This window comes from Pogona vitticeps, chromosome 1 (assembly GCF_051106095.1).
Source record: "Pogona vitticeps strain Pit_001003342236 chromosome 1, PviZW2.1, whole genome shotgun sequence".
Lineage (NCBI taxonomy): Eukaryota > Metazoa > Chordata > Lepidosauria > Squamata > Agamidae > Pogona > Pogona vitticeps.
In genome coordinates, this window is record NC_135783.1 from 11,911,278 (window position 1) to 11,934,632 (window position 23,355).

Sequence of the window (23,355 nt, forward strand, 5' to 3'; positions counted from 1 at the left end):
GTATAGTGAAAAAATGCATCTCACATTTTTTTCCGAGCTATTTAATCTGATGGCAGTAGCTTAAACCGGTTAACAAAATAATTTTATTAGTCAAATGATTACTTTGAAATTTGCTAATTATCATATTGGATGGGCTTGGCTTTTTACATAGAACAACTTGGAGATGAAGTAGGGGGAGGGATGTGACTCATATATTAGTATATATATTAGTATACAGTATAGTGTATATATATTCATAAATTCCTTAGTGAGTGGCAACTTGAGAGGGTTTTTTTAAAGGGATTGTTGTGCTCTGTTGTTTTAAAATGTGTTTTTAGTATTGATTTTATTTACCATTTTTAATTTAATACTTCTTTAATTCCTTTTTAAAATATTTATATACTTGCTATTTTTAGCTTCTAAATATTATCTTTTAATTGTTATAAGCTGCCTTGGATCTTTTAAAGGAGAGAGGTGAGGTAAAATATTTTGAATAAATAAATCCCTCATCCCTTTTTTTTAACAGGATCCAAGCTAAAATCCCTGGACTGAAGCGCAAAACTGAATGAAAAACCAGAAGCAACATTTATTAAAATAGGAGTTCATCTTTTAAGCGGGGAGGGAAGGCGTATTCATTTGGATTATGTGGGGAGGGTCACGGGCTAGCAAAACCTTGACATTGCAGTGCAATTTCACAGATCTTTATTTTTTAGCGACGCAGTGTTTTGAAAGGGGGAAAATAACCTGTTCTTGACTGCCATGTGTGTTCACAAATAAGTATTGTAAGCTGCTATGTATGGATTTAAACCTAATCCTCTTTGCTTCTCCCATGTGCAGCACTGGTTAACACAACAGATTGGAGAGCTGTACATTTTACGCTTTGGTCAAGGTAGTCTTGCTGCGTTCTGGGTGAACCTCGTGCAAGGTTGGGGTGCAGGGAGAACACTTCAGTTTAGCACTGTTTCTGGTCTGTGTAGATTGATTGCAGATTTTCTAAAATGAGATGTTTAGAAGAATAATGCCATTAAAGCAAGCTTGAAAAGTCTTGCCCTTTTGGTATCGAGTGTAGCTGTATTGTGCTTTTTAATTTTCCTGTTTTATCAATTGCCAATATAAAAATTATATATATATAGTGTTTCACAGCAGCTTAGGACGTCCAGCCTCCTCCACAGTGTTTGAAATATCAGAGAAAAGCTGAAGTCCTTTTTTAAAAACGCCATGATAATGTAAGCTTAAATCTTCAGAAAACACTAGCATCTATTAAACAAACAAACAAAGAAAGAAAAACACTCCATACATTACTCAATTTCTTCCATGAACTTTGCTGCACAAACCTCCTATAGTTTGTTCTGAATAAACAAGTTTACAGTCTCTCAAAACTCTGAATCTGTGGAAGGAATTTCAAATGGTGTGATCCTGAGATCCTTGCAGGTAGAGCAAGGAGTACCCAGCATGCTTCTTCTCCATTGTGCTCGGAACCCTTGGCATCTGTGCATGGGTCAGTCGGTTGCACCCTGAAGCTGCAAATGTCATTTGGAAATTGCAAACCTTGTTTAGTGCAAGAAAATTACAAATGAAAATGTATACACTTGCGGTTTAAGCTGTATTGAACTAAGTCTGTGGAATGCATTGTGAAATGTAAAAACAAAACTTGAGTTATCAATAAAGCGTATAGACTTAAATGGTTCTTGATTGTGAAGTGTGCTGACTGTATGAACACAGGGAACGTGAATGCACTTCCATGTTGTGTTACTTTTGACTTATAACTGCTGTCAGTGGGAACAACATCTGCTGGAGAGTATCGTACAGCTCTGTGAAAAAGAAAGTGCACCTTTGAATTCTGTGGTTTTACGTATCAGGACATAATAAAAAGCCATTGGTCCTCACCAGGTTTGAAAACTAGGTAAATACAACGAATAACAACACGTGACATATTACACTATGTCGTGATCCATTTTACAAAAAGAAAGCCAAAATGGAGAAGCCATGTATGAAAAACTAAGCATACCTTATGATTCGATAGGTTATGGAACCAGCTTTAGCAGCAATAACTTGAAGTAATTGTTTTCTTGTATTAACTTTATTAGTCTCCCACATTGTTGTGGAGGAACTTTGGCCCACTCTTCTTTATAACATTGCTTCAGTTCATTGAGGTTTGCAGGAATTTCTTTATGTGCGGCTCTCTTAAGGTTCCGCCATGGCATTTCAGTTGGGCTGAGGTCTGGACTTTGGGCCATTGCAACACCTTGATTCTTTCCTTTTTCAGAAATTCTGTTGTAAATTTGCTGGTGTGCTTGGGATCATTGTCCTGACATATGACCCAATTTCAGCCAAGCTTTAGCTGTCAGACAGAGGGTCTCACATTTGACTATAAAATACTTTGGTATACAGAAGAGTTCATGGCCGACTCAATTACTGCAAGGTGCCCAGGTTTTGTAGCTGCAAAACAAGCCCAAATCACCACCCCTCCACTACCATGCTTGACAGTTGGTTTGAGATGTTTGTGCTGATATGCTGTGTTTGGGTTTAGCCAAACATGGCACTGTGTATTATGGTCGAACAACTCCACTTAGTTCTCATCTGGTCAAAGGACATTGTTCCAGAAGTCTTCTGGTTTGTCTAGATAGAACTTTGCAAACTTAAGCTGCATTGCCATGTTAATTTTAGAGGGGAAAAGCTTTCTCCTGCCAATCCTTCCAAACAAATCATACTTGTTCAGTGTTTTTCTAATTATCCTGTCATAAACTTTAACGTTTAACATGATAACTGAGACCTGTAGAGTCTGAGATGTAACTTGAGTTTTTTGCAGTTTCTCTGAGCATTGCGCAGTCCGACCCTTGGGATCAATTTGCTTGGATGTCCACTCCTTAGAAGACTGACAGTTGTTTTGAATGTTTTCCACCTGTGAATAATCTTTTTTGCTGTAGAATGATGGACTTTAAATTATTTGGAAATGGCCTTAAAACCCTTCTCAGATTGGTGGGCAGCAACAATTGCTTCTCTGTTATCATTACTGCTGTGTTTCCTCCTTGGTCTTGTGTTAACACAAACCTGAATGCTCCAGACCAGCAAACTGCTAAAACTTCAGCTTTTATAGAGGTGGTCACACTTACTGATGATCAGTTAACTCAAGGGCATTTGGTTAGCAGCACCTAACTGGGTTGTACTTAGTTTTTCACACACGGCTTCTCCATTTTGGCTTTATTTTTGTAAAATAAATCATGATACAGTGTAATATGTCATGTGTTGTTGTATGTCATTTGAGGTTGTGTTTAATTTTCAGACCTGCTAAAGACCAGATGATTTTTATTATGTCCTGTTATGTAAAACCATAGAATTCAAAAAGGGCATACTTTGTTTTTCACAGGACTATATGTAGGTTGACACCAGGTGATAAGAGTTCCGGATGGCTGTTCCACATATTTAGATTTCCAGGTATGCTCCATTAAGTAATGGGTATGTACCGTACTCAGTTCTATCCTACTTGAATTCAAATATATTTGTTATAAGTGTACACTAACTTAACGTTTATTTGTAGAGAATTCTGCAGTTGATGAGGTTAATGCCAGATAAATAGAAATCCAGTGCTGATTTCTGATCAGAAGGATTGGCCAACAAGGTGCCATTATTGTCCAGAGGCCCCCCAATTGTGTTCAAAGTTCTCACATACTTTGAGGAGACTCCTTCTGTCTTCTTTTTGTTGACAATCACTAAGGATATTTAACAATCTGAAGAGCACTAGTAGTAAAAGTCTGTCATCCCAAGATGCCTTGTTTTTGGCAGGATACCTCCTTTCCCTCGCCCGTTTGATTTCAGTCTCTGCATTTCAATTGAAATGTGGCTTGTTACAGAGAATGCATGATTTCTTTGCTGCTACAAAATGTGTGACATAGCATCATATTTAATTCCCCAGCCCCTGTGAGCAGTAGCCCATGAAATGGAGCAGAATACTGCAAAACAGCGTCGGTATCACATCACAGAACAAGCATCTTAACTGGCAGGCAAGAGGATGGAGGAGATCTTGCACTCCTGTCTTTGGCTGCAAATTTACCATCTAACCTTATTTACACTTTTGATTGCCACAGAGCCACACACTGCTAGACAGAAATGGGCAACCACCATTGTGGCCGGGGGTTGGTGGTGGTGTAGCCCCCACTGAATGCTTGCAGCAAAACACTCATATTTCATGATGCCGTTGTGCCATGATTGGGTAAAGAATTCCCACCCACAAAAAGTACACTTGTCTTTGAGTATGAGATACGTTCCTAAGGAAAACCTGACACATGGCTGGTTTTGAAATCATAAATCTTTTACTGGATCATTTGAAAAATAAACTCATGCACTGTTATTTTAATTTACATTATAATACAGCATCAAGTCTGAGCATAATTTATCTAAAATCAAACCGTAATAGAACAAATCTCTTCCTGGCGCACACACTCACACACACTATTGCTCTTAAATATTTTTGCACAATTTCACCATATAGCAAGTCATAATCATATACTTTTAAGATACAATCAATATGAAAGGCCAACATTACAACATAGGCATACAAGGTGACCACCTGACATCACCGACTTGATCTGGTTACATGGTCTAATATAGCAAACTTTCCTTACTATATGAATGGGAAAAAAACTGCATAGGGATTTCTGGATCTGAAATAATAAGAGGGTTGTAAGGCATATATTCCATTGATAAAATAATTCTCAACAAATGGTAGTTTATTGAGTTTACTGAAGCACTTTGTGTTTTATACATTGATTTTCCTTTGTATTATTCCGGGGAATTCTGGCTTTTTGTCTTGGACCTTGTGTGAGCTGCTTACTCTTGTGGACTTCCAAGCAAATGCTTTTTGGAACAAATGTAATTTGCACTTTCAATTCTGCTCCCTATCAGTCTTATGTGGGGGAGGTCTCTTTTTGCAGAGTATTGCTTGCCGCAGCTAACAGGGTGCAACTAGATGGGGGAATTTGGAGCTATCCAAGTTGCATTTAAAAGGCTCTTATCTTCGGTGTGATCTATTTTATATCTCACTTAAATAATCCTTCCATTCACACAGGAGACGTTTGTTCTCCCATGACAAGGATCCAGACAGCACTTAGGATTGCTCCAATTTCTCCCTCTTTTAATTATTGATGATCCCTCCCATCCCTTTCACATTTTGGCATGCCTGTCATTCCATGGGCTGCAGTGATTGCTTTTTTTTTCTTTTAATAAGTGGCATAGCACTACAGCAATACATCAACCTATCATGGATACTCCCTTAAATCTGAAATAGTGCTGTATCACATAGGAGAATATTTTTAGAAAATTATGAGAAAAGGAAAATATTTATTTATTTAAATCCCTCCCCGCCCCTCCATCTAGTGGTCAGCCCACTACCTCTGGGCAGTTCCAGGGAGGATACGGTTTCCCTACCATCCTTTCTGCTGTCACAACTCACTGCATACATCACAGGGTTGTCACTGAAATTAACGCTGCCCATAGCTCTGGGAGCAAATGCAGAATGAGATAATTAGGAGCACTCCTAATCACACTGAATTGCAGCCCTAACATGTGCCAGAAATGAGCAGAACAGCTTGCAAAGGGGGCAAGATGCTCTTATGTAAAGCACACATGGTCACTGGAAAATAGGGTGAACCAAACTGCACCAAAACCAAACCAAATAGTGAGCTATATGCTTGTCTGATTGCTCCCAAAGTCAACTTGTCTTTCAATTAGTCTTCAACACAGACCTTCCAGTCTTCATCGATTTTCATCACAGATCCCTTTGGTCTCTTCTCCTTTAGTTACAACACACTGAACTAGGACATTCTCCCATGTAGGAAGATAAGACAAGGCCTGGTGGACCAGCAGTAACTCAGTTATATTCTCACAGTAGCCAGCCAGATACTAGCATTCACAGGCATACTGTTTATGAAATTTGGCTTCTGGTGGTGTTTAATATATGGCCTTTATGGTTAGCAGCCATTGAGAAAATGCATGCTGAACCACTGCTCCTGTTTGGCTCCTCTGCGCCAAGAACCACGTTCCTGAGCTACTTGGTCCCCAGCCACCAGAGAGTTTGTGAATGTGCCAAGTTGTCTGCCCGTAAACTCAGTGAGAGGACTGAATGTCCTTGAAACACCTCATCAGGGAACTGATGAGGAAGGTTGGTCTTCCACTGCTGTTGCCACTGGCTGGGAAAAGCAGAGGAAAAATTTTCAGGTGGGGAAGGCAGAAAAGACTCCAAGAATAATCTGTGCACAGACTCTTAACTTCATCTGACTTTCCCTTTCAAGTTCTATCTTAAAAGACTGATCTCCACATGAGATGGATTTACTAACCTGTAGCTACTTACTGCATTTCCCTCACAATGTACCTGCTCATCTTTTCTGTGAAAGACCTGGTGGAGATTCAGTTAAACTATTAAGACAAAACAAAAAGCAGAAGGAAACTGAATGTATACATCGAGGGGAAGAAAATGACTTTTGTCAGCCCTCCTCAGTTGGGTAAGTTGTAGCACCGTGAGTAGAAAGCAGACTGTGGCAGGAAGCAAAGTTATATCCTGCCCTATGGAAAAGCTTTCAAAAGGCACTTCATAGAAAACTGGCAAAATTAAATTATTTTTAATGAAATCTTGGGGAAAGGACGAGTATTTGGTCACTGGAGAAGCAGAAAACCAGCCAATGCATTCTTTACAACACATTCCTCATCGAATAATGTTTTGAATTGGCTGGTTTAAAAGTGTTATCTTGTACAGTCCCCTGGGACTAAGTTCCACTTAAGACAGGAATACCTTTGAGTAGACATACACAGGAATGTCAATAATCTCCCAACACAAACATGTTTGTTTTCCTAATGTACTACTTGAAGTTTGCTTCCACATTGGGCCAAGCTCTACAGATTTCCGGAACTGATTTTGGCAAAAGAGATTTAATGCCACCTGAACAATATGACGCTTCTGCTAGGTGTGAGGGAGAACCTGTAGCCCTCCAGTTCTTGATGGACTGCAACTGTGATAGTCCCTGACCATTGGTCATGCTGGTAGACGTTGTAGGCATTTGGGAGTCCAAAAGGTGGAGAGCCACAGGTTCTGCACCCCTGGTTTAGGCTTTTTTTAAAAAAAATGTACACTTTTTTGCACTCTTAATGGCTGCATGGTTGGGTCTTAATGTGGCATCTATCATGGCTGCATATAGATTTCATCCACACAGTGTTTGACACCGCTGGCTCCTGGGGTCTTGAAGGCATTCCTTAGTGTGTACCGTTTGGCACTCGCACGGCGGTGGCAGCAAGAGCGACGCCCGAAAGAACTGACTTCAAAGGCATCGCCAAACAAACACACTGCAAAGGAAAAGAATGGTAGAGAATTGTACAAAATGGTTGTGGCTGAAAAAAGTGACGCTAAAGTTTCAGACACTTAACAAAAGCTTCCCCGTGTGAACATACATACCCGCGTGATTTAATTAAAAGAAAAATTATACCTCCATTGAGAAAGGCTTTCTATAAATTAAAACATAGGCATCAAGTCTGCAGGGGCTACTTTTTAAAATAGCTATGACTTGTGTAACAGGGAAGATGTTACAGACACTGACAATATTCCCTCTGTGTTGCGTGGCCACACCGTTTTGCATCGGTGCTATGCACCCACAGCCAGCGTTGCTGCCCATTTGGTTCCAGGCCTGGCCAGGACACTGTGCATGCAGGGCAGGGCCCCTTGCCCAGCGCTGGCTGAAAATCAGAGGGAATGTTGGTCCCTGGCATACAAAGTGTTTCTTCTATGCCCAATATCTTCACCTATTTAATGAATCGAACTGTTCCAAATTTCTTCCAAAGAAAAGTCATGAACTGGGTTTCCCTGGGCCATCTCTAGGGCAACTTAGAGTAGACTAAGGGCCTAGGGCATCCGGCAGGCTGCTGCCAGGCTGCTTCTCTGCCATGGTTAGTAAGGGTCAATTCATGATGGATGTTTTACAGCAGTTCTAATGTGGAAAGTGTCTTTGTAAGAATTGCTCCTCTCATTTCTGCAACTAAGAGAAAACTTACTCTTCAGTAGATGAAGGCACATGGGAAGGCAAACCGAACGCCCTACTCTTGCATGAGCATTCAAGTCCCCGTGGTGCCAATGTCCACTCTTTCCCCATTTCTTCAGCATTTTCTTGACCATTAAATGGCACTACTGGGAGAATGCTTGTTCTTTTCTTGCACGTAAGAGCAAAAAGGCATTGGGGGATGCAAATGCAAGCGTATGCAGGGAGGGCCGAAAGGCCTATTATTCTGATGGAATAAAGGATTTGGAATCTGTTTCCAGCTGATTACCATAGTGTGTTTTCTACCCAGGAACCGTTGGGGCAATTTTCCTAACAGAATGGCATCCGGGTAGTAGGAGAGTGAGGACAGCTATATAGTTTTGCAATACACCTTTGTACAGAAAGGGGGATTTGCATCAGCGGCTCCTGTAAAGTTCCAGCCATAAACTGCTGCAGATTCCCTTCCCCATGAAATCAAGAGTGCCAGACTCCACCCGTTGGGGTGAAGGTGAGGTAAACCTGACTCATGTTAGGAGAAGGACTACAATCAGGGAAGCTACTCCCAAGGGAAAAAGCCCAAGCTTCCAAATGTTTTCTCTCTGAGTGGCCAAGGCAGAGAAATCAAAAGCTCATAGACACCACCCAGCAAATGTACATCTCAAGAATCTATGGGGCTGTTCACTTTTAATGAGGAGCACGGCTGATGTCAGGAAACTGAGTTTGAACCTGGGATGGAAAAAGGGAAAAGTCTGTCTCCAGGAGAAACGCTTTCTATCTCAGCAGCATCACTCAAGGTGAGGTCCATGGGAACCTAAACTTGGTCCTGCTCCCTGCTAGACCAACGTGCTCTCTCACTTTCACACGACACCGAAAGTTACCTGCAGTCATCCCCTCCTGTGCTGATAACGTACTTGTCGTCATGAGAAAAGCGTATATTGGTGACATGTGCAGAATGGCCAAAATAACGCTTATGTTTGGCCTGTTGGGAGAAGACAAGAGATTTCAGGGAAGAAACAGAACGATGCTCCACCCAAAGCAGCCGACCCGTTTTATGCTATTCAGCATGTTATAAGCATTTAGCTGTGCTAACTGTGGGCATCTTTGCACTTCTTATAACTTCAAGGTATTTCTATAGACACAACCCCCCCCCCCCCCGGTATGCTCAAAAGCTCACTTACAAATTTCTCAGTGCATGGGAAGTCAAAGAGTTTGACGAGTCCAAAGTCATCTCCGGAGACAATGTTTAAGCCAGCGTGAGTCACACAGGCACAATTGACATCAGCTTTATCTGCATTTCGGGGCCAAATGCCAATGACTTCATCTCCAAGAATGCTGGCCCATGACAAGAAAGAAAAAGAAAACTCGAATAAGGGAGGTGACGGCAATAGGCTTTGAGAGCAGGGAATGTTTTGTTAAACAGAAACTCTATGCATATATGATTCAAACAGTTTGGACACTATAAAGGGGAGGAAAAAACAAAACAGCAAGCGGAATGGATTGAAGGTTTGGGTTGGTCTGTTTGGAGAGTAGGGTGCCAACAATCTCAGTGTCTGGATCCCCCCTCCAGCATTCCTTATCTTGCTTCACTACTGCCATGTCCCTGCCTCAGATACTCTAGAGGTCATTTGACTTAGTCACAGGTAATGCGTCACCTTGTCCAGGTGGCCCAGGTGATGTTTCCAATCAGGGCCACGTCCGTCACTTGCTTTCCTAATGGCACCTCATGGACCTGGCGTTTGTAGGCACCCGTTGACACCTGAAGGAAGCAGAGACACCATGAACGACATACATGGGGTGCTGAAACGTTTTGGCTCCTGGGATGATTTCAGTCCTCACCTGTCTGTTCTGGTCTATAAATAAGGCATACATCGGTAGGTTGGCTGCTAGCTCAAATGGAATGAAATAGATTAAAATGAGTTGAGTAACAGAAAAGTGATGCTAAATATCTCCTTTCTTTTATCTAATGACCTTAATCCCCCTTTTAAAAAAACGGTAATTCTAATCCTTTGTGATTTCAGAAAAACGCATTGTATGCTTTGAGCGTATCTTTAGTTTCTGGCATCAGTTATTGCACCAACATCCATGTTGGCTGGTTGGCCTCAGCAAAAGCAAAAGGAAAAGGAAGAGAAGGAAAATACAGGTTTTAAAAGGCCTCTGCTTTAAGAATGAATGAGTAGAGGCCAAACCATCCCTAAAATAATAATCACAGTTTGCAATGTCATGAGTCTGGGTTCCCTTTATATTGATGACAAGCTGTTTGACAAAATATAATCCTTTGCAATGTACATATATTCAATGCCATTTCCAGGCTTTCTCATTTTCAAAGACACACCCCTTACAGTGTAAGTGCAACACTTCAAAAGGGTTACTTCCTCACAGAGAGATGTGAAGCCATTGGTTCTCCGAGGAGAGCATGTGGAGATGGACACACAGGACTCCACTCAGTAGGATGAGCGGAAGAGGATCCCAAGCGCAGCAGGGCCGGTTTAAGACCTCTTGAAGTCGACGAAATAATACACAAGGCCATCAAACACTTGTGTTACTGTGTGCTTGCTTAAAACTAGGAAGTCCTCAGTTAGCGAGCCACACCGCTCTGTGCAACAAGTATGAAATGCGCCAGCTAGAGGGAAGCAAACTCCCAGATATTTTATCACACAGTGCTTACATCATTTTCTGTATCCACAAAGGGCCATTGCCCATTACTCAGAGGAAAACCTCGGCTTGTTCCTTTCAGCTGAATCTGCAGCCTCACAGCTGCTCCTTGGAAATGGCATCCATGTGGGGCATGTGATTCACACTTGCCTAATTCACAAAAGCAATTTTACAAATGCTGTGCTTGAAGCGATTGCAGCCATAACAACAATTCCTAATGAGTTCTTTTGTTACATGTTCTTCTTGTTACCAATGTTTCCAAGAAATTATTTGAGAGAACTTGTGTTTTTTTTTGCAGGTTGGTCCTCATTGAGCTCGTGAATTTGTGCCTAGACCACATTACTAAAGATAGGAGTTGGGGACTTAGATCATATCATGGTCCCCCACAAAAAAAAATATTCCTGCAGATAAAAAGCATTTCAAGGGACAGGATTTCAGCTTAATCTTCTCCCTGACATGCCTGTTTTTCAACATGGAGCGAGATTCATTTGCCGGGAAGTACCTTCAACTAACCTTCAGGCTGGAACCGGTATGAGCCACATTATGGTTGACAGTTTTTCAGAGAAAATGGACCTCCGACAATGGAAAACTACCTAGGGTTCATGGTCTCCTCTCTCGAAGATTGCAATGGGTTGCATGGGGCAGTTATGATGAAATGAAATGTGCCTCCAGTTGAAGCATTGACTGCGCAGTTACACTCTTTCATTCATGGGACTGACAAGAGAACCAAATGTCGAAGGAATTCATTTTGTAGCCCTTGTGTATTTTCTCATCATGTTTCCCACCCCTTTTCTTATTTGAAAAATAATGGAATAGATACACAAATCTTTTTGCTTGCAAGCAGTTGTAGTCCTCGATCCAGAAGTAAACATAATCTTTCATATCAATACTTAGTTGCCTACTCTGAGTCCTTAGAGCAAGGTGGTCTACAAGTCTAATTAACTGAGCAATAGAATGTGCAATAGTTCTATGTTGTTGCAGTTAGCTACTCTCAAGTCCTCTTTGGCTCATGGCAGCCCCATGAATAATTGAAGCTGGCTGGATAGCTCAGTGGTTTAGGCAAAGGTTCAATTCTCCTACATGTAGAGCCAGCCCGTGTAGCCTTGGGCCAGCTGTACAGTCCCAGGGCGCCCCCAGAAGAAAGTAAGGGTGAACCTGCTTCTGAGTATTTTTTTACCTCAAAAACCCTGAAAAAGGTCTCTATATGTCAACACTGATTTTATTATGTCATTTTTTCTGTCACAAATGTTTCCAGTTCATGTATATTAGCTTATGAGCTTGAGGATCAAGTTTCTATGCGTTTTATTTTATATTGGGCTATTATTACCTGGGTGGAACCTTATCGATGAGAAGGGATGTAGACTTCTCTCTCTCTCTCTCTCTCTTTAGAGGAGGAAAAATAATACAAACAAATGGAAAAACTGACCTGAATATATTTGCTGTCTGCGGAAAAATCCATCTGAATGACAAAGCTTGGGATGTCTTTACAGTAGCCAATCCGGTTCAAGGTCGTGCCTTGTGTGAGGTCGTAGAAGTCAACCGTATGTTCTTGTGACCCCACTGCCAAAAATCGGTTATTGGGGCTTATTCTAGATAGCAAAACACAAAAGAAGAGCAACAGAAAAGGTGCTCAGTTGTAAGCCATTATATATAATGGATGGCATACTTGAGAAGAGCTGCTTATTGGCCACATGCCCATCGAAAAGACTGCTTTACATCAGTGGTTCCCAACCTTGGGCCTCCAGATGTTCTTGGACTTCCAGAAAACCTGGCCAGCAGAGGTGGTGGTGAAGGCTTGTGGGAGTTGTAGTCCAAGAACATCTGGAGGCCCAAGGTTGGGAACCACTGTTTTACACAGAGAGCTTCACGTGGACTCATAAGTCATCATAACACTTTCCAGTGGAGCCAGTTGGCCCATCCAACCAAAAGCCATAAAGGGTAACCAAGTACCAAGAACTGTAATGGTCCAGAAGCAGGTTGTAACGAGCTCTTGCCTGTCTCAGCCACCTTCTATACCTACTACATCTCTAGTACCTGATGTCTTGGATAGCTGACTTCCGGTCCCTTTTTTTACCCCAAACTTTGAGACTGTTCACGAGCAAGATGATGAACTCTCCGTTCTTCATACCAATGGCAACCATTTCACCATCAGGGCTATAGGCGGCACACCTGGCAGGATGGCCCAGATTCACTTTATTCAGGAGTTTCTGTAGAACCGAAGGGATGGCACAGGGTTACAGTCGTTTCTATGACTTGTCACTCATACACTGGTTGCAGTACAATTAAATATATATACACACCTTTTGGGCTGCAAAAGCACAATCAGCGAAACTGCCCATCAGCTGTTTGCTGGAAGAAATGAGTTCACGTGAAGGGCATTAACTCCAGTCCCCTGCTCCCCATTTCAAACAGATGGGTGGTGCTGTTATCAGTTTTCTAAGCAGTTTTATGTGTGTTCAGCCCCAGCTGCTGGACAAGGCTAGAAAGTATACACACAGCACTCTTTTATGTGTGGGGTTGTTCATGCAGCTAGGGAGTTGTTCTTGCAGCTGGCTTCTGCCTTGAATTAGATTTGGGTGGCATTTATTAAAATAGCATGGCATCCATAAGGGAGGTTGATGAAAACAATATGCTTACAAAACAGGTAATTGGAACACCTTGATACCCACGGGTCTGAATTTGTTCATCGGTAGAACCATCCTTTTAAAAAAAATTCAGTTTATATATTTAAAACATTAACAGTATTCAGAGCAGCTTTTTTCAGACGTAATGAGCTTTAAATTTAGAGCAGCTTTTTCAGACGCAATGTGCTTTAAATCCTACAGTTTGCTTGCAGTCCCTTTAAAATGAGTGCAGAAGTAAATAATTAGTAATGTTCACAATAACTGAAGGACTTGGGGTGAAAGTTACGCCTCGGTCAGTCGCTGGCCCCGGTTTAGGTGAGTCCTATGGAACTAACCTTTCAGGCTTGTTCCCGGGCTCAGCTCCTCACTTATAAAATAGGGCTGATTAAAAGGTTCTGCACTGGATTGTTGTCGGGACGAAGAAAAGAAATTTTGAAATCATTTGGAACACGAGGTTGCAATACAACACACACACATATACAAATCCTATGGCTCTTCAAGGCCAGCCCCTGTCAAAGAGGCACAGTATTATTTCTCCATTGAACACACTAAAAAGCCGGCTGACATGCACCTCTTACCTTATCGCCAAGATCCCATATCCTCGCAGTGCCATCATTACTAGCAGAGATAAAGATATCTTTGGAGGGATGAGTAGCCAAGCCCCAAATCTCTCCTTCCATGTGGCTGTCAATCAGCAGGTTAGAAGCGCCATTTTTTTCTCCAACTTCAAGGATTTCCCCGTCTTTGGTCCCCACTAAAATTTTGCCCTGTTGACATTTCAAGCAGAATCATGTGGACTCCGTAAAATAGAAGACTGTTGCATCTGAGTTCAAAAACTTTCCCCCCGCCTGGCTTTGCCCCACAATGTTAGCAGAGATGAGCAGGGAGAAGGGGAAAACAAAAGCTAAGAAGTCAATAGGGAATTCTAATCTTTGCTGATCCTGGATCTTCTAATATTGGATCAATCTACACAAGGTTAAACTGTTGTACTGCAGACCAAACTGTGCTCACGATCCGGGGTTTAATCTCAGGTGGCGCTGCGGGCTAAACCGCAGAAGCCTGTGCTGCAGGGTCAGAAGACCAGCAGTCGTAAGATCGAATCCATGCGATGGAGTGAGCTCCCATCACTTGTCCCAGCTCCCGCCAACCTAGCGGTTCGAAAGCATGCAAATACAAGTAGATCAATAGGGGCCATCTTGGTGGGAAGCTAACAGCGTTCTGTGTCTAAGTTGCACTGGCCATGTGACCACGGAAGATTCTCTTCGGACAAAAACGCTGGCTCTATGGCTTGGAAACGGGGATGAGCACCGCCCCCTAGAGTCGAACACGACTGGACAAGAATTGTCAAGGGGAACCTTTACCTTTACCCTAGCCGTCTCAAGGCTGACTCATCCTTCTATCCTTCCAAGGTTGGCGAAATGAGTACCCAGCTTGTGTGGGTGGAGGGGGCAGCGGCAATGTGTAGCCTGCATAATCAACTTGTAAACCACCCAGAGAGTGTTTTAAGCTTTGCTTTTGCTTTTCTGGCTCACTTGTGCAGAACATTATGGCACTTACGCTACGCCTGCTTTTACTTATTGATTTGCATCTCTCCCAAAAGAGACTCATCGAGGCTCACAATAAAACTGGGCAGAAACTGAGAACAGAACAGGGCCAAATAACTGAAGCATATTTAGGTTCAGATCAACAGGTTCTAAACAAGTTCAAAAACAAAATAAAAGAGGCTGAAATAATAAAACATAATGAATAAAGACTTAATTTTTAAAAACATAAAAAACACACCTGGAAGAAAGGCAATCAAATACCAGAAGCCTGCGTGAATTATTCCAGAACCTGAGGCCGCCATTTAAATGACAACCACTTATTCAGTCTCTTCATCATCCTTCCATCTTTTTCATCATCATTTTTACCACCTTCATTGCCATCTGCTTTAATTTATCCTGCTGTTATTATATTTGTTTGAATGTATGCGTTATTTTATTTTTTTAATAGTCTTTTGATACAGTGGACCCTTGACTTACAGACGGCTTGACTTACAGACTTTTTGAGTTACAGACTTCTCTGGCCGCAAAATTTAGGTTTGACTTGCAGACTGAGATTTGACTTACAGACCAGAAAAAAACCAAAATGGAACAAAAACGGCCTGTTACGGGATTAATCGGTTTTCAATGCACTGTAGGTCAATGGAGACTTGACCTACAGACTTCTTGACTTGAGAACCACCTTCCAATATGGATTAAGTTCTCAAGTCAAGACCCCACTGTATTGTGCTGTTTTTTTGTTGTTAGCCGCCCAAGAGCGGCCTGATTACTGGATGGTACAGGGTATGTATGTATGTATGTATGTATGTATGTATGTATGTATGTATGTATGTATGTATGTATGTATGTATAAATAAATAAATAAATAAATAAATAAATAAATAAATAAAGTTTTTGATGTGCATTGCTACCAATAAAAGACTTGTGAGAAAAGCAATAGGCAAGACATATCTTGGGCAGGATCCAGGATATATACTGGCAGAACTCTGTTCACGAAAGCTTTCTTTTTATTTCAGAGAAGCATCCTTCTCCCCTACAGCTTACCCCACTTAGCAGGATCTCCAACCATCTCTGAAGCATTAGGCTTGGGACTTTCAGATTTTTTTGGCTGCAGGTCCCAGAATTTATTGGAGTTTTTTTGCATCCTTGTGTGGTGCCTGGTGTGCAGGTTTGACTAGGAAGCACTGTTTCTGGGCTGGGGTGGCTGTCAATCGATCCAGCACAAACCCCCTGTTCCTTCCCTGCCTCTGAGTTCAAAGAACCCCACCTCTATGCTCTGGGTCTCTTTTCTCTCTCTGTTGACTGTTGGCATTGAGCCATCTGACGAAGCCTGCTGCTGAGAGCACTCATGTTTGTGCTTAGTTTGCTGTATGATCTGTTAAACTGTAAGTAAAGAAACATTTATAATACTGTAATTATTTCTTAGTTTTATTTATATGCTGCATTTCTCCCAAAAAGGGACCCAAAGCGGCTCTTTCTGCTCTGGGAATGCCTGCACTTTAGAAAGAATTTAACCAAAACTCTGCAACATAATTCTGGCTTGGAAGAACTCCTGGTAAATTTGGGGAGTTGCAGTCCATGACATCTTCAAGGTCTTTGCCTATGAAGTGTCTTCTATAGGCTGGAGAGGCTCCTGTGGGAAAGATGCGGCCAGGAAAACTCCTTCCAACACAATTGCATAGGCCTATGTATCAAAGCTTCTGCAAATCTCACATACTTTCCCTCGGCACACGGAACGCACGCACTCCACAATCTGTCCGGTCTCAAGCTGAAAGGCTCTGCATCGCTTCATCTCTTGATCCCAGAGTTTCACAGCTCCTCCTTCTTTCGTTCTAAAAGAAAGCATACAGGATGTCAGTTCGGGAGCAGAACTGCACCCGCCCAAGTGCCCATCAGCCCATTAAAGTCCAATCACAGGCTTTGATTCATGACTGCAGAGCGTCTGCATGTCTAAAAATCAGTGGCAACTAACTCGAGCATGTTTATCACATACTTTCAGGCAGCAAAGCAATAATAACCTTTATTGTCAATGCATAACATGTGTGCAGTGAAATTGAACAAGCCTCCATGGGTACAGCCACACAAAGTACAAAAAACAACAACAATAACACAGAATACATTCAGACACAGAATATATATCCAGCCTTATAAACTGCAGGTGACCTATGCTGGAGATATGTGATGCTGTAACATATGTTTTTTTTTTCATAATTTGGACATATCAGATATATGGTTAATGATCTAGAAGTCTCTCAAGACATACCAAGAGAAGACAAGATTCACTGATAAGACAATGATGGTAGAAAAAGCAGGAAGGCCCAATATGGGACAGATCAACTCAATAAAGGAAGCCAGAGTACAGTACAGTATTGAGTTTGTAAGATCCGAACAGGGGCTCTGGGGATATCATTAATGCACAGGGTTGCCACCAAGCAGATGGGACATAACAGCAACAACAGCTGCTGGGCACTTAATTACTCCTGCAGCTTTGACACACTTCAGGAGTGAAGAGCACAGGGAACAGCTGGAATACTTTAGGAGTCTAAATTTGGACAGAAAGCTAGAAAGCCAGGTGTTATCTGGGTGTGACTTGCTGTTGATGCAAGATTACTTTCTATTTTGGGAATCTGTGTGCTTCCAAAGTTCTTGATCATACTTTGGCAAAAAAAAAAAATGGAATCATTACGACAAAGTGTATTAATATGTAGTGCTTTTGTTCCTAGTTCCAGCCATGCAACTCCACTCCTGTTTCTTGTGTCTTTTCCAACCAAGTCATTCTTTGCTCAGTGAACACACTCAGACCTTACAGGTCTCTTCTCCGCTTCTTAAGAGGAGTGTGTGTTCGACATACAGTACTAGTGGCCAGTCCAACCACTATGAAAACCTTGGCTTCCACCAACATTTTTATGGAAGCTATCAGTTTATGGGAAACTATCAGGGCATGTGGTGGCGCTGCGGGTTAAACCACAGAAGCCTCTGTGCTGCAGAGTCAGAAGACCAGCAGTTGTAAGATCGAATCCACGCAACGGAGTGAGCTCCCGTCGCTTTGTACCAGCTCCTCGCCAACCTAGCAATTCGAAAGCATGTAAATGCAAGTAGATAAATAGGTACCATCTCGGTGGGAAGGTAAAACCGCATTCCCTAGTCACGCTGGCCACGTGACAACAGAAATTGTCTTCGGACAAACGCTGGCTCTATGGCTTGAAAAACGGGATGAGCACCACTTCCTAGAGTCGGACACGACTGGACTAAAAGTGTCAAGGGGAACCTTTACCTGTATCAGTTTTATACAAATGAAACATCTGACAAAGGAAACAGCTGATGGGATGTTTTAGTCTATACATTATACACCTAAGGGCCTATCATCTAGTCTCCTCTTCCAGCACTCCCTTCACCTCCACTCAATTGGTTTAAGACTTTTTCCCATTTAAGTTGATGCAGAGGGCAGGGAACGTGGTGTGTCTTGTGTGGCCTGCAAGACGCAAAACTCCCACATGAAACAGATACCAACAGGACACTGAAGACGATCAGTAAGTTCCCTTGGGTTGTTGTGGGTTTTTCCTTGAAGCCTCTTTTTTGAGACTTTTTTTGGTCCTTCGGCAAAGTTCAGGGTTAACCTGACCCTATTAAAGTTCCTCTCTTGTGAATGGCCACATTTTGACAACAGAAGCAACAGCATTGAAATCACTGAATAGAACATGAATTCAAATACAGAAAGCACACCCTCTTTGAATTTTATGGTTTTACATATCAGGACATAATAAAAATAATCTGGTCTTTAGCAGGTCTGAAAATCAGGTAAATGCAACCTCAGATGAACAATAACACAATGGAGAAGAGGGTGTGCTTTCTTGTTCATGTGACTGCATATTCTGTCGGTCTCTGTCTCCCTCCCACTGCCCCATCCATAGGAACAAAACCCTGCCACGTTATTTTTGAACTGCCCAAATTAGCGGAGCATGCAAATAATTTCCTTCCCTAATCCAGCCTGAATTAAGAATTGACCCTGGTACTTCTTAAATTTTTCTCTGAAGCAGCATGACTTTGCAGACAACTATAGGGGAGGGAAAAGAAAGAGATGATAATTTCTTACGGTCTCTCCTTTCCTCCAGTAACAATAAGTCCATCACGAAGTGTTGTGTACATTGTAAAGACGGGACCCGTGTGAGCTTTGGCCACTAGTCTAATTAAAAAATGATCCTTCCAGACATAAACATCTCCATTGATGGCACCAGTGAAGGTAAGATTATTCTGAAAGAAGCAACAATAAATTGCCTTGTAAATACCATTCATTATAAGGCTCTGTTGTTGTCTTCATATAACTAACTGCTCTTTGCTGAAGCATGAAGTCGTCTGATCTGCAATAGCTAGCTTCTCAAGACCCAAGCTATGCAAGCTAATGCCTCCTCAGTGGCCAGGTTCCATGAAGAAGTCAGTATGCTCCAGCAGCAAGGACTTTTAATATATACCATGTTTCCCCGAAAATAAGACAGGGTCTTATATTAATTTTTTCTCCAAAAATGCATTAGGATTAGGGCTTATTTTCAGGGGATGTTTCATTTTACAGTAATGCCATCTTCTTCTGGTTGCTGCACAATGCGGCACAAGGGTGGAGGGTGGGGTTTCACTTGTTGTTGTTTGTTGTTTAGTCGTTAAATCATGTCCGACTCTTCGTGACCCCATAGACCAGAGCATGCCAGGCCCTCCTGTCTTCCACTGCCTCCTGGAGTTGGGTCAAATTCAGTGACACTGTCCAGCCATCTTGTCTTCTGTCGTCCCCTTCCCAACATCAGGGTCTGGAACAGCGTCTAGTGTGGCTGAGAAGGCCAGTTCGAGAGTGACAATCTCTTCCACACTGAAGACAAATACAATCTGCCCCCTGTCCAGCTCCCTGTTTTTGCTGGTTTTGGGACTGCCTCTTTGCCTCGGCCTGCTGAAAAAGTAAGTGCTTTTCTTTTTCTGCCAACAATTTTTTTAAAACTATGGATCAACATTTGGTAGGATATCCAGAGGTTACAAACATTGGGCTATATCTCATGCCTGGGTTATCACTTCGCTATAACTTATGTTTAATAAGTGTGTTATTAAATATAACTTATTTTCTATAACTTATAACTTTGCCATATCTTTGCTTCTCACTTTAACCTCCTATATAATCTCTGCTGCTCTAACCCTCCTTTACTCATGCTACTGCTCTACATAAAATCTAACATCACAAAAGCTTATTTTGCTCCTACCACTCCTCGCATGTCTGAACTTTGCTGTTCCACTTCACCTGCCTCTAATTCAGCAAGATCTCTTCTGGGAGAGAAGCTATTACACAACAAGAAGCGTAAGAGTTAGAGTAAGATCATATGAGCTTTGTTGCTTTCAAACCCATATGATTTTAGTATACAAGGGAATAATCATACACCATGCACTGGCCTCTACCGTGGGCTGCAGCCCATTTCCTTCCACTGATGCTGGTTCATAACTACTTGCGAAAGGAGCTTGGACAAAATTTATGTTGTGCTATAATAAATAGCTTCTATAAATGTTCTCATGCTTATGCAAGAGGTTATGCAACTGGCACTACATTTTGGGTTAATTTGCGTTTCTCTAGCACAGTACTTGACAGGAGGTAATGATGATCAGAAGACATGTTCTCCACGAAGAATGGCAGTTTGGGATCCTATAAAAAGTTCAGTCTTCAACACTTAGCAGCACATATTGAGTGCTGCTAGAAAGGGCAGAGAAATGTATAACATGTTAGGCACCTACCCTATCCTGATTGAGACCACTGGTCAATCTAGCTCCATACTATCAATGCCAACAGACAGCAGTGGTTGTCCAGAAATGAGGGCAGGATTATTTCCTAGCCCTGATAGAGATCCCTGATATAATCTGGTGGCCCACGTACTACACAAATACTAACTATGCCTGACCCTCCTTAGTTTCTGAAATCATTGGGTGTGTTCGGGTCAATATAGGGAGAATTCAACACAGGTATGCTGATTCTGACAACACAGTGTTGCATAGGACATGCCATTTCCCCCCTTATGTTAGGCTCATGTCTAATTGATATGCAATCAATCAATCAATCAATCAACTAACCAATCAATTCAACAGGGCTAACTTTTTTTTAAAAAGTTGCTAAACCAATGAGGAAACATTAGAGATAGTGTGGATGAAGATGCCATAGGACTTTCTTGTTGTTGTAGACTACAATAAATTAATATGCAATTGATGTAATCTACTTTAAAGTAAAAAAAAGCTTTATAGTGTGCTTCAATTATCTGTATCTCAGAAATCCAAAAAGAAGAAGAACTCACAGCTCCAAAGGCCACAGAAAGCATCGTTTGCATTTTGGCATCTTCCAAAGAACCAATGACTCCCTTTTTATACAGCAAAGCACTTCCAGCCAGAGTCCAGAATTTCATGTGCTTCACTCCCACAGATACAAACTGGGTGTCTGAATCTGGACGAAACTCTACAACAAAAATCCTCTCCAGGTGCCCTCCTCTGCTTGCAATTTTAGCTCCTGGGAAAATCAGAAAGGATCCGTTAATCTTTCAAAAACATAAACAAATCATGCAGCTGATCATCCAGGAGGTACTTTACCCCAAGGACGTTCCCTGGATGTTTCGTGTATTGTGAGGTAAGGTAGACGGTTTCTGGGGAAACAGCTTTTTCAGTGGTGCCATGAAGAACATGGAGAAAGACCCCTTGAGAGCCTACTTGGTGTTTTTTGGGGGGCACTCGTCAAAGACCATTTTATTTTGTTCAGCCTTTTGCTGACCTCTTAAAAGTTCGTCTTTTCACTTTGCCTAAAACGTCTCTCTATGCTGTCTGGGTCGGTTGGTGTGTTGTTCTGATCCTCTGCTGTTCAAGCATCTATGCCGCATCACTTTTATAGTTTTACAGTAATTCTAACTGGATGGGATACAGATAGCATTTAATAAAATATTTAATTAACTAACGAATGAAATTAACACCTTTGTGAAAACTACTATACAAACTTTAGGAACAAAGGCAAAGAAACAAGCAAGCAAGCAAGCAAGAGAACAAACAAAATAAACAAAATAACCTATCAAATATTTCAAATGGCAACAAAGAGTTGTTGGAGTGTGTATGTGTAGTTTGAATGTTCAGTTTGCTGTGTATGCAGGGGAAACAGGAAGAAAAATGAAGCTGGACTCTTGGTCAAAGGACCACCAGATACCTCAGCCGGGGGCCTGATGACAGGTCAAAACCAGTTCCTCACATTTTATTTATTTATTTATTTACAATATTTTTTAGCCGCACCATTGCCAGTGGCTTCTGGGCGGCGTACAGCATTAAAACTTAAAAACATTAAAAACATTTTAAAAGACAATATAAAATAGCATATATTAAAATAATTCTTAAAACAGTAAAATTAATAAGTCCTGCTGCTCATATGGCTAGCTAGGGAATATTGTTTAATTAAAATGCTGGCTGAACAGAAAGGTCTTTGCCTGGCACCGGAAAGCCAAGAGTGTTGGAGCCAGGCGGATCTCTATAGGGAGGGCATTCCAAAGTTGGGGGGCAACAGCCGAGAAGGCCCTATTTCAACATGCCAGCCCCCTCACCTCTTTCAGGGATGGCACCTTCAGAAGGGCCTCCTGGCCTGATCTTAGAGGACGGGCAGGTTCATATGGAAGAAGGCGGTCCTTTAGGCGGTCCATTTGCACAAGTGCCACAGTTCTTCTAGATCAGTGATAACCAATTTGGGGTACAGGCACCCGCAAGGGTACAAACCACGGCATTCAGGAGTATGCCCAAAAAATTGCCATATTTTTTGCTCTATAAGACACATCTGACAATAAGATGCACCTAATTTAAAAAATAAACTCCACCCCAGCCAGCTCGTCATCCAGAAGCGCTCCTGCCCTGGAAGGGGAGGAGAAGGGCGGTGTGGTTGTGATGGTGGTGATGGGAAGCCAAAGAAGATTTGTCTCAATCACTGGGTAAGTTGGGAGGGTAAAAAATACTGGCGGTGGAGGGGGCATACGGAGCGAAAAATACGGCAACGGTACTTGTTTTCTTTAAAATAAATTAGAATAACAAAAAATAAAACTCCGCCCCAGCCAGCTCATTATCCGGAAGCGCTCCCTGCCTGGGAAGGGGAGGAGAAGGGCAGCGTGGTGGCGATGGGAAGCCAGTATTCGCTCCAGAAGGAGCACAAACTCTCCCCCCTACTTTTGGGGGGCGAGAAGTGCGTCTTATGGAGCGAAAAATACAGTAAATAATGGCAGAAAGGGGCACATACATCAACCATGTAAGACAAGATAGAAGTCAAAAGTTGTCAAACTAACTGAATGTTATGGTGAATGGTGGCGTGAGGCTTTTTTGTTATTTTTCTCGAGAAAAGCCCTGGGCTCTCACTTGGCTATTTTGGCAACAGAAACACATTTTTGCATGCTTAGTGCCGCACTCATCACAGGTTTGGCTTTCACTCTTCTCCTCTCTGAGCGCTGTTGCACTGGTACCAGTGTATATATAAGTGGGCACTTCAGTCAGTCCTGTGAGTCCAGCAACCAT

General features: G+C 42.0%; 2 protein-coding genes across 11 annotated transcripts in view; one reads left to right on the top strand and one right to left on the bottom strand.

The window, feature by feature from the left end:
- Window positions 1-1,666, top strand: part of RTN4 (reticulon 4) — a 69,082-nt gene extending 67,416 nt beyond the window's left edge. For all 8 annotated transcript variants that reach the window (XM_078382349.1, XM_072987381.2, XM_072987389.2 and 5 more), the window contains one exon: window positions 506-1,666. In XM_078382349.1, coding sequence (XP_078238475.1) covers window positions 506-548 — 43 coding nt within the window. In that variant the 3' untranslated portion in view covers window positions 549-1,666. The remainder of the gene's footprint in view (window positions 1-505) is intronic.
- Window positions 1,667-4,267: 2,601 nt separating this feature from the next.
- Window positions 4,268-23,355, bottom strand: part of EML6 (EMAP like 6) — a 184,638-nt gene continuing 165,550 nt past the window's right edge. For 2 of the 3 annotated variants that reach the window (XM_072987358.2, XM_072987351.2), the window contains 10 exons: window positions 21,126-21,334; window positions 18,908-19,065; window positions 16,532-16,646; window positions 13,852-14,040; window positions 12,684-12,856; window positions 12,076-12,238; window positions 9,650-9,753; window positions 9,176-9,329; window positions 8,876-8,976; window positions 4,268-7,311 (listed from right to left, as the gene is read on the bottom strand). In XM_072987358.2, coding sequence (XP_072843459.2) covers window positions 7,287-7,311; window positions 8,876-8,976; window positions 9,176-9,329; window positions 9,650-9,753; window positions 12,076-12,238; window positions 12,684-12,856; window positions 13,852-14,040; window positions 16,532-16,646; window positions 18,908-19,065; window positions 21,126-21,334 — 1,391 coding nt within the window. In that variant the 3' untranslated portion in view covers window positions 4,268-7,286. Of the gene's footprint in view, window positions 7,312-8,875; window positions 8,977-9,175; window positions 9,330-9,649; window positions 9,754-12,075; window positions 12,239-12,683; window positions 12,857-13,086; window positions 13,210-13,851; window positions 14,041-16,531; window positions 16,647-18,907; window positions 19,066-21,125; window positions 21,335-23,355 lie in introns of those variants that run through there. The other variant, XM_078382311.1, reaches the window with a different exon arrangement.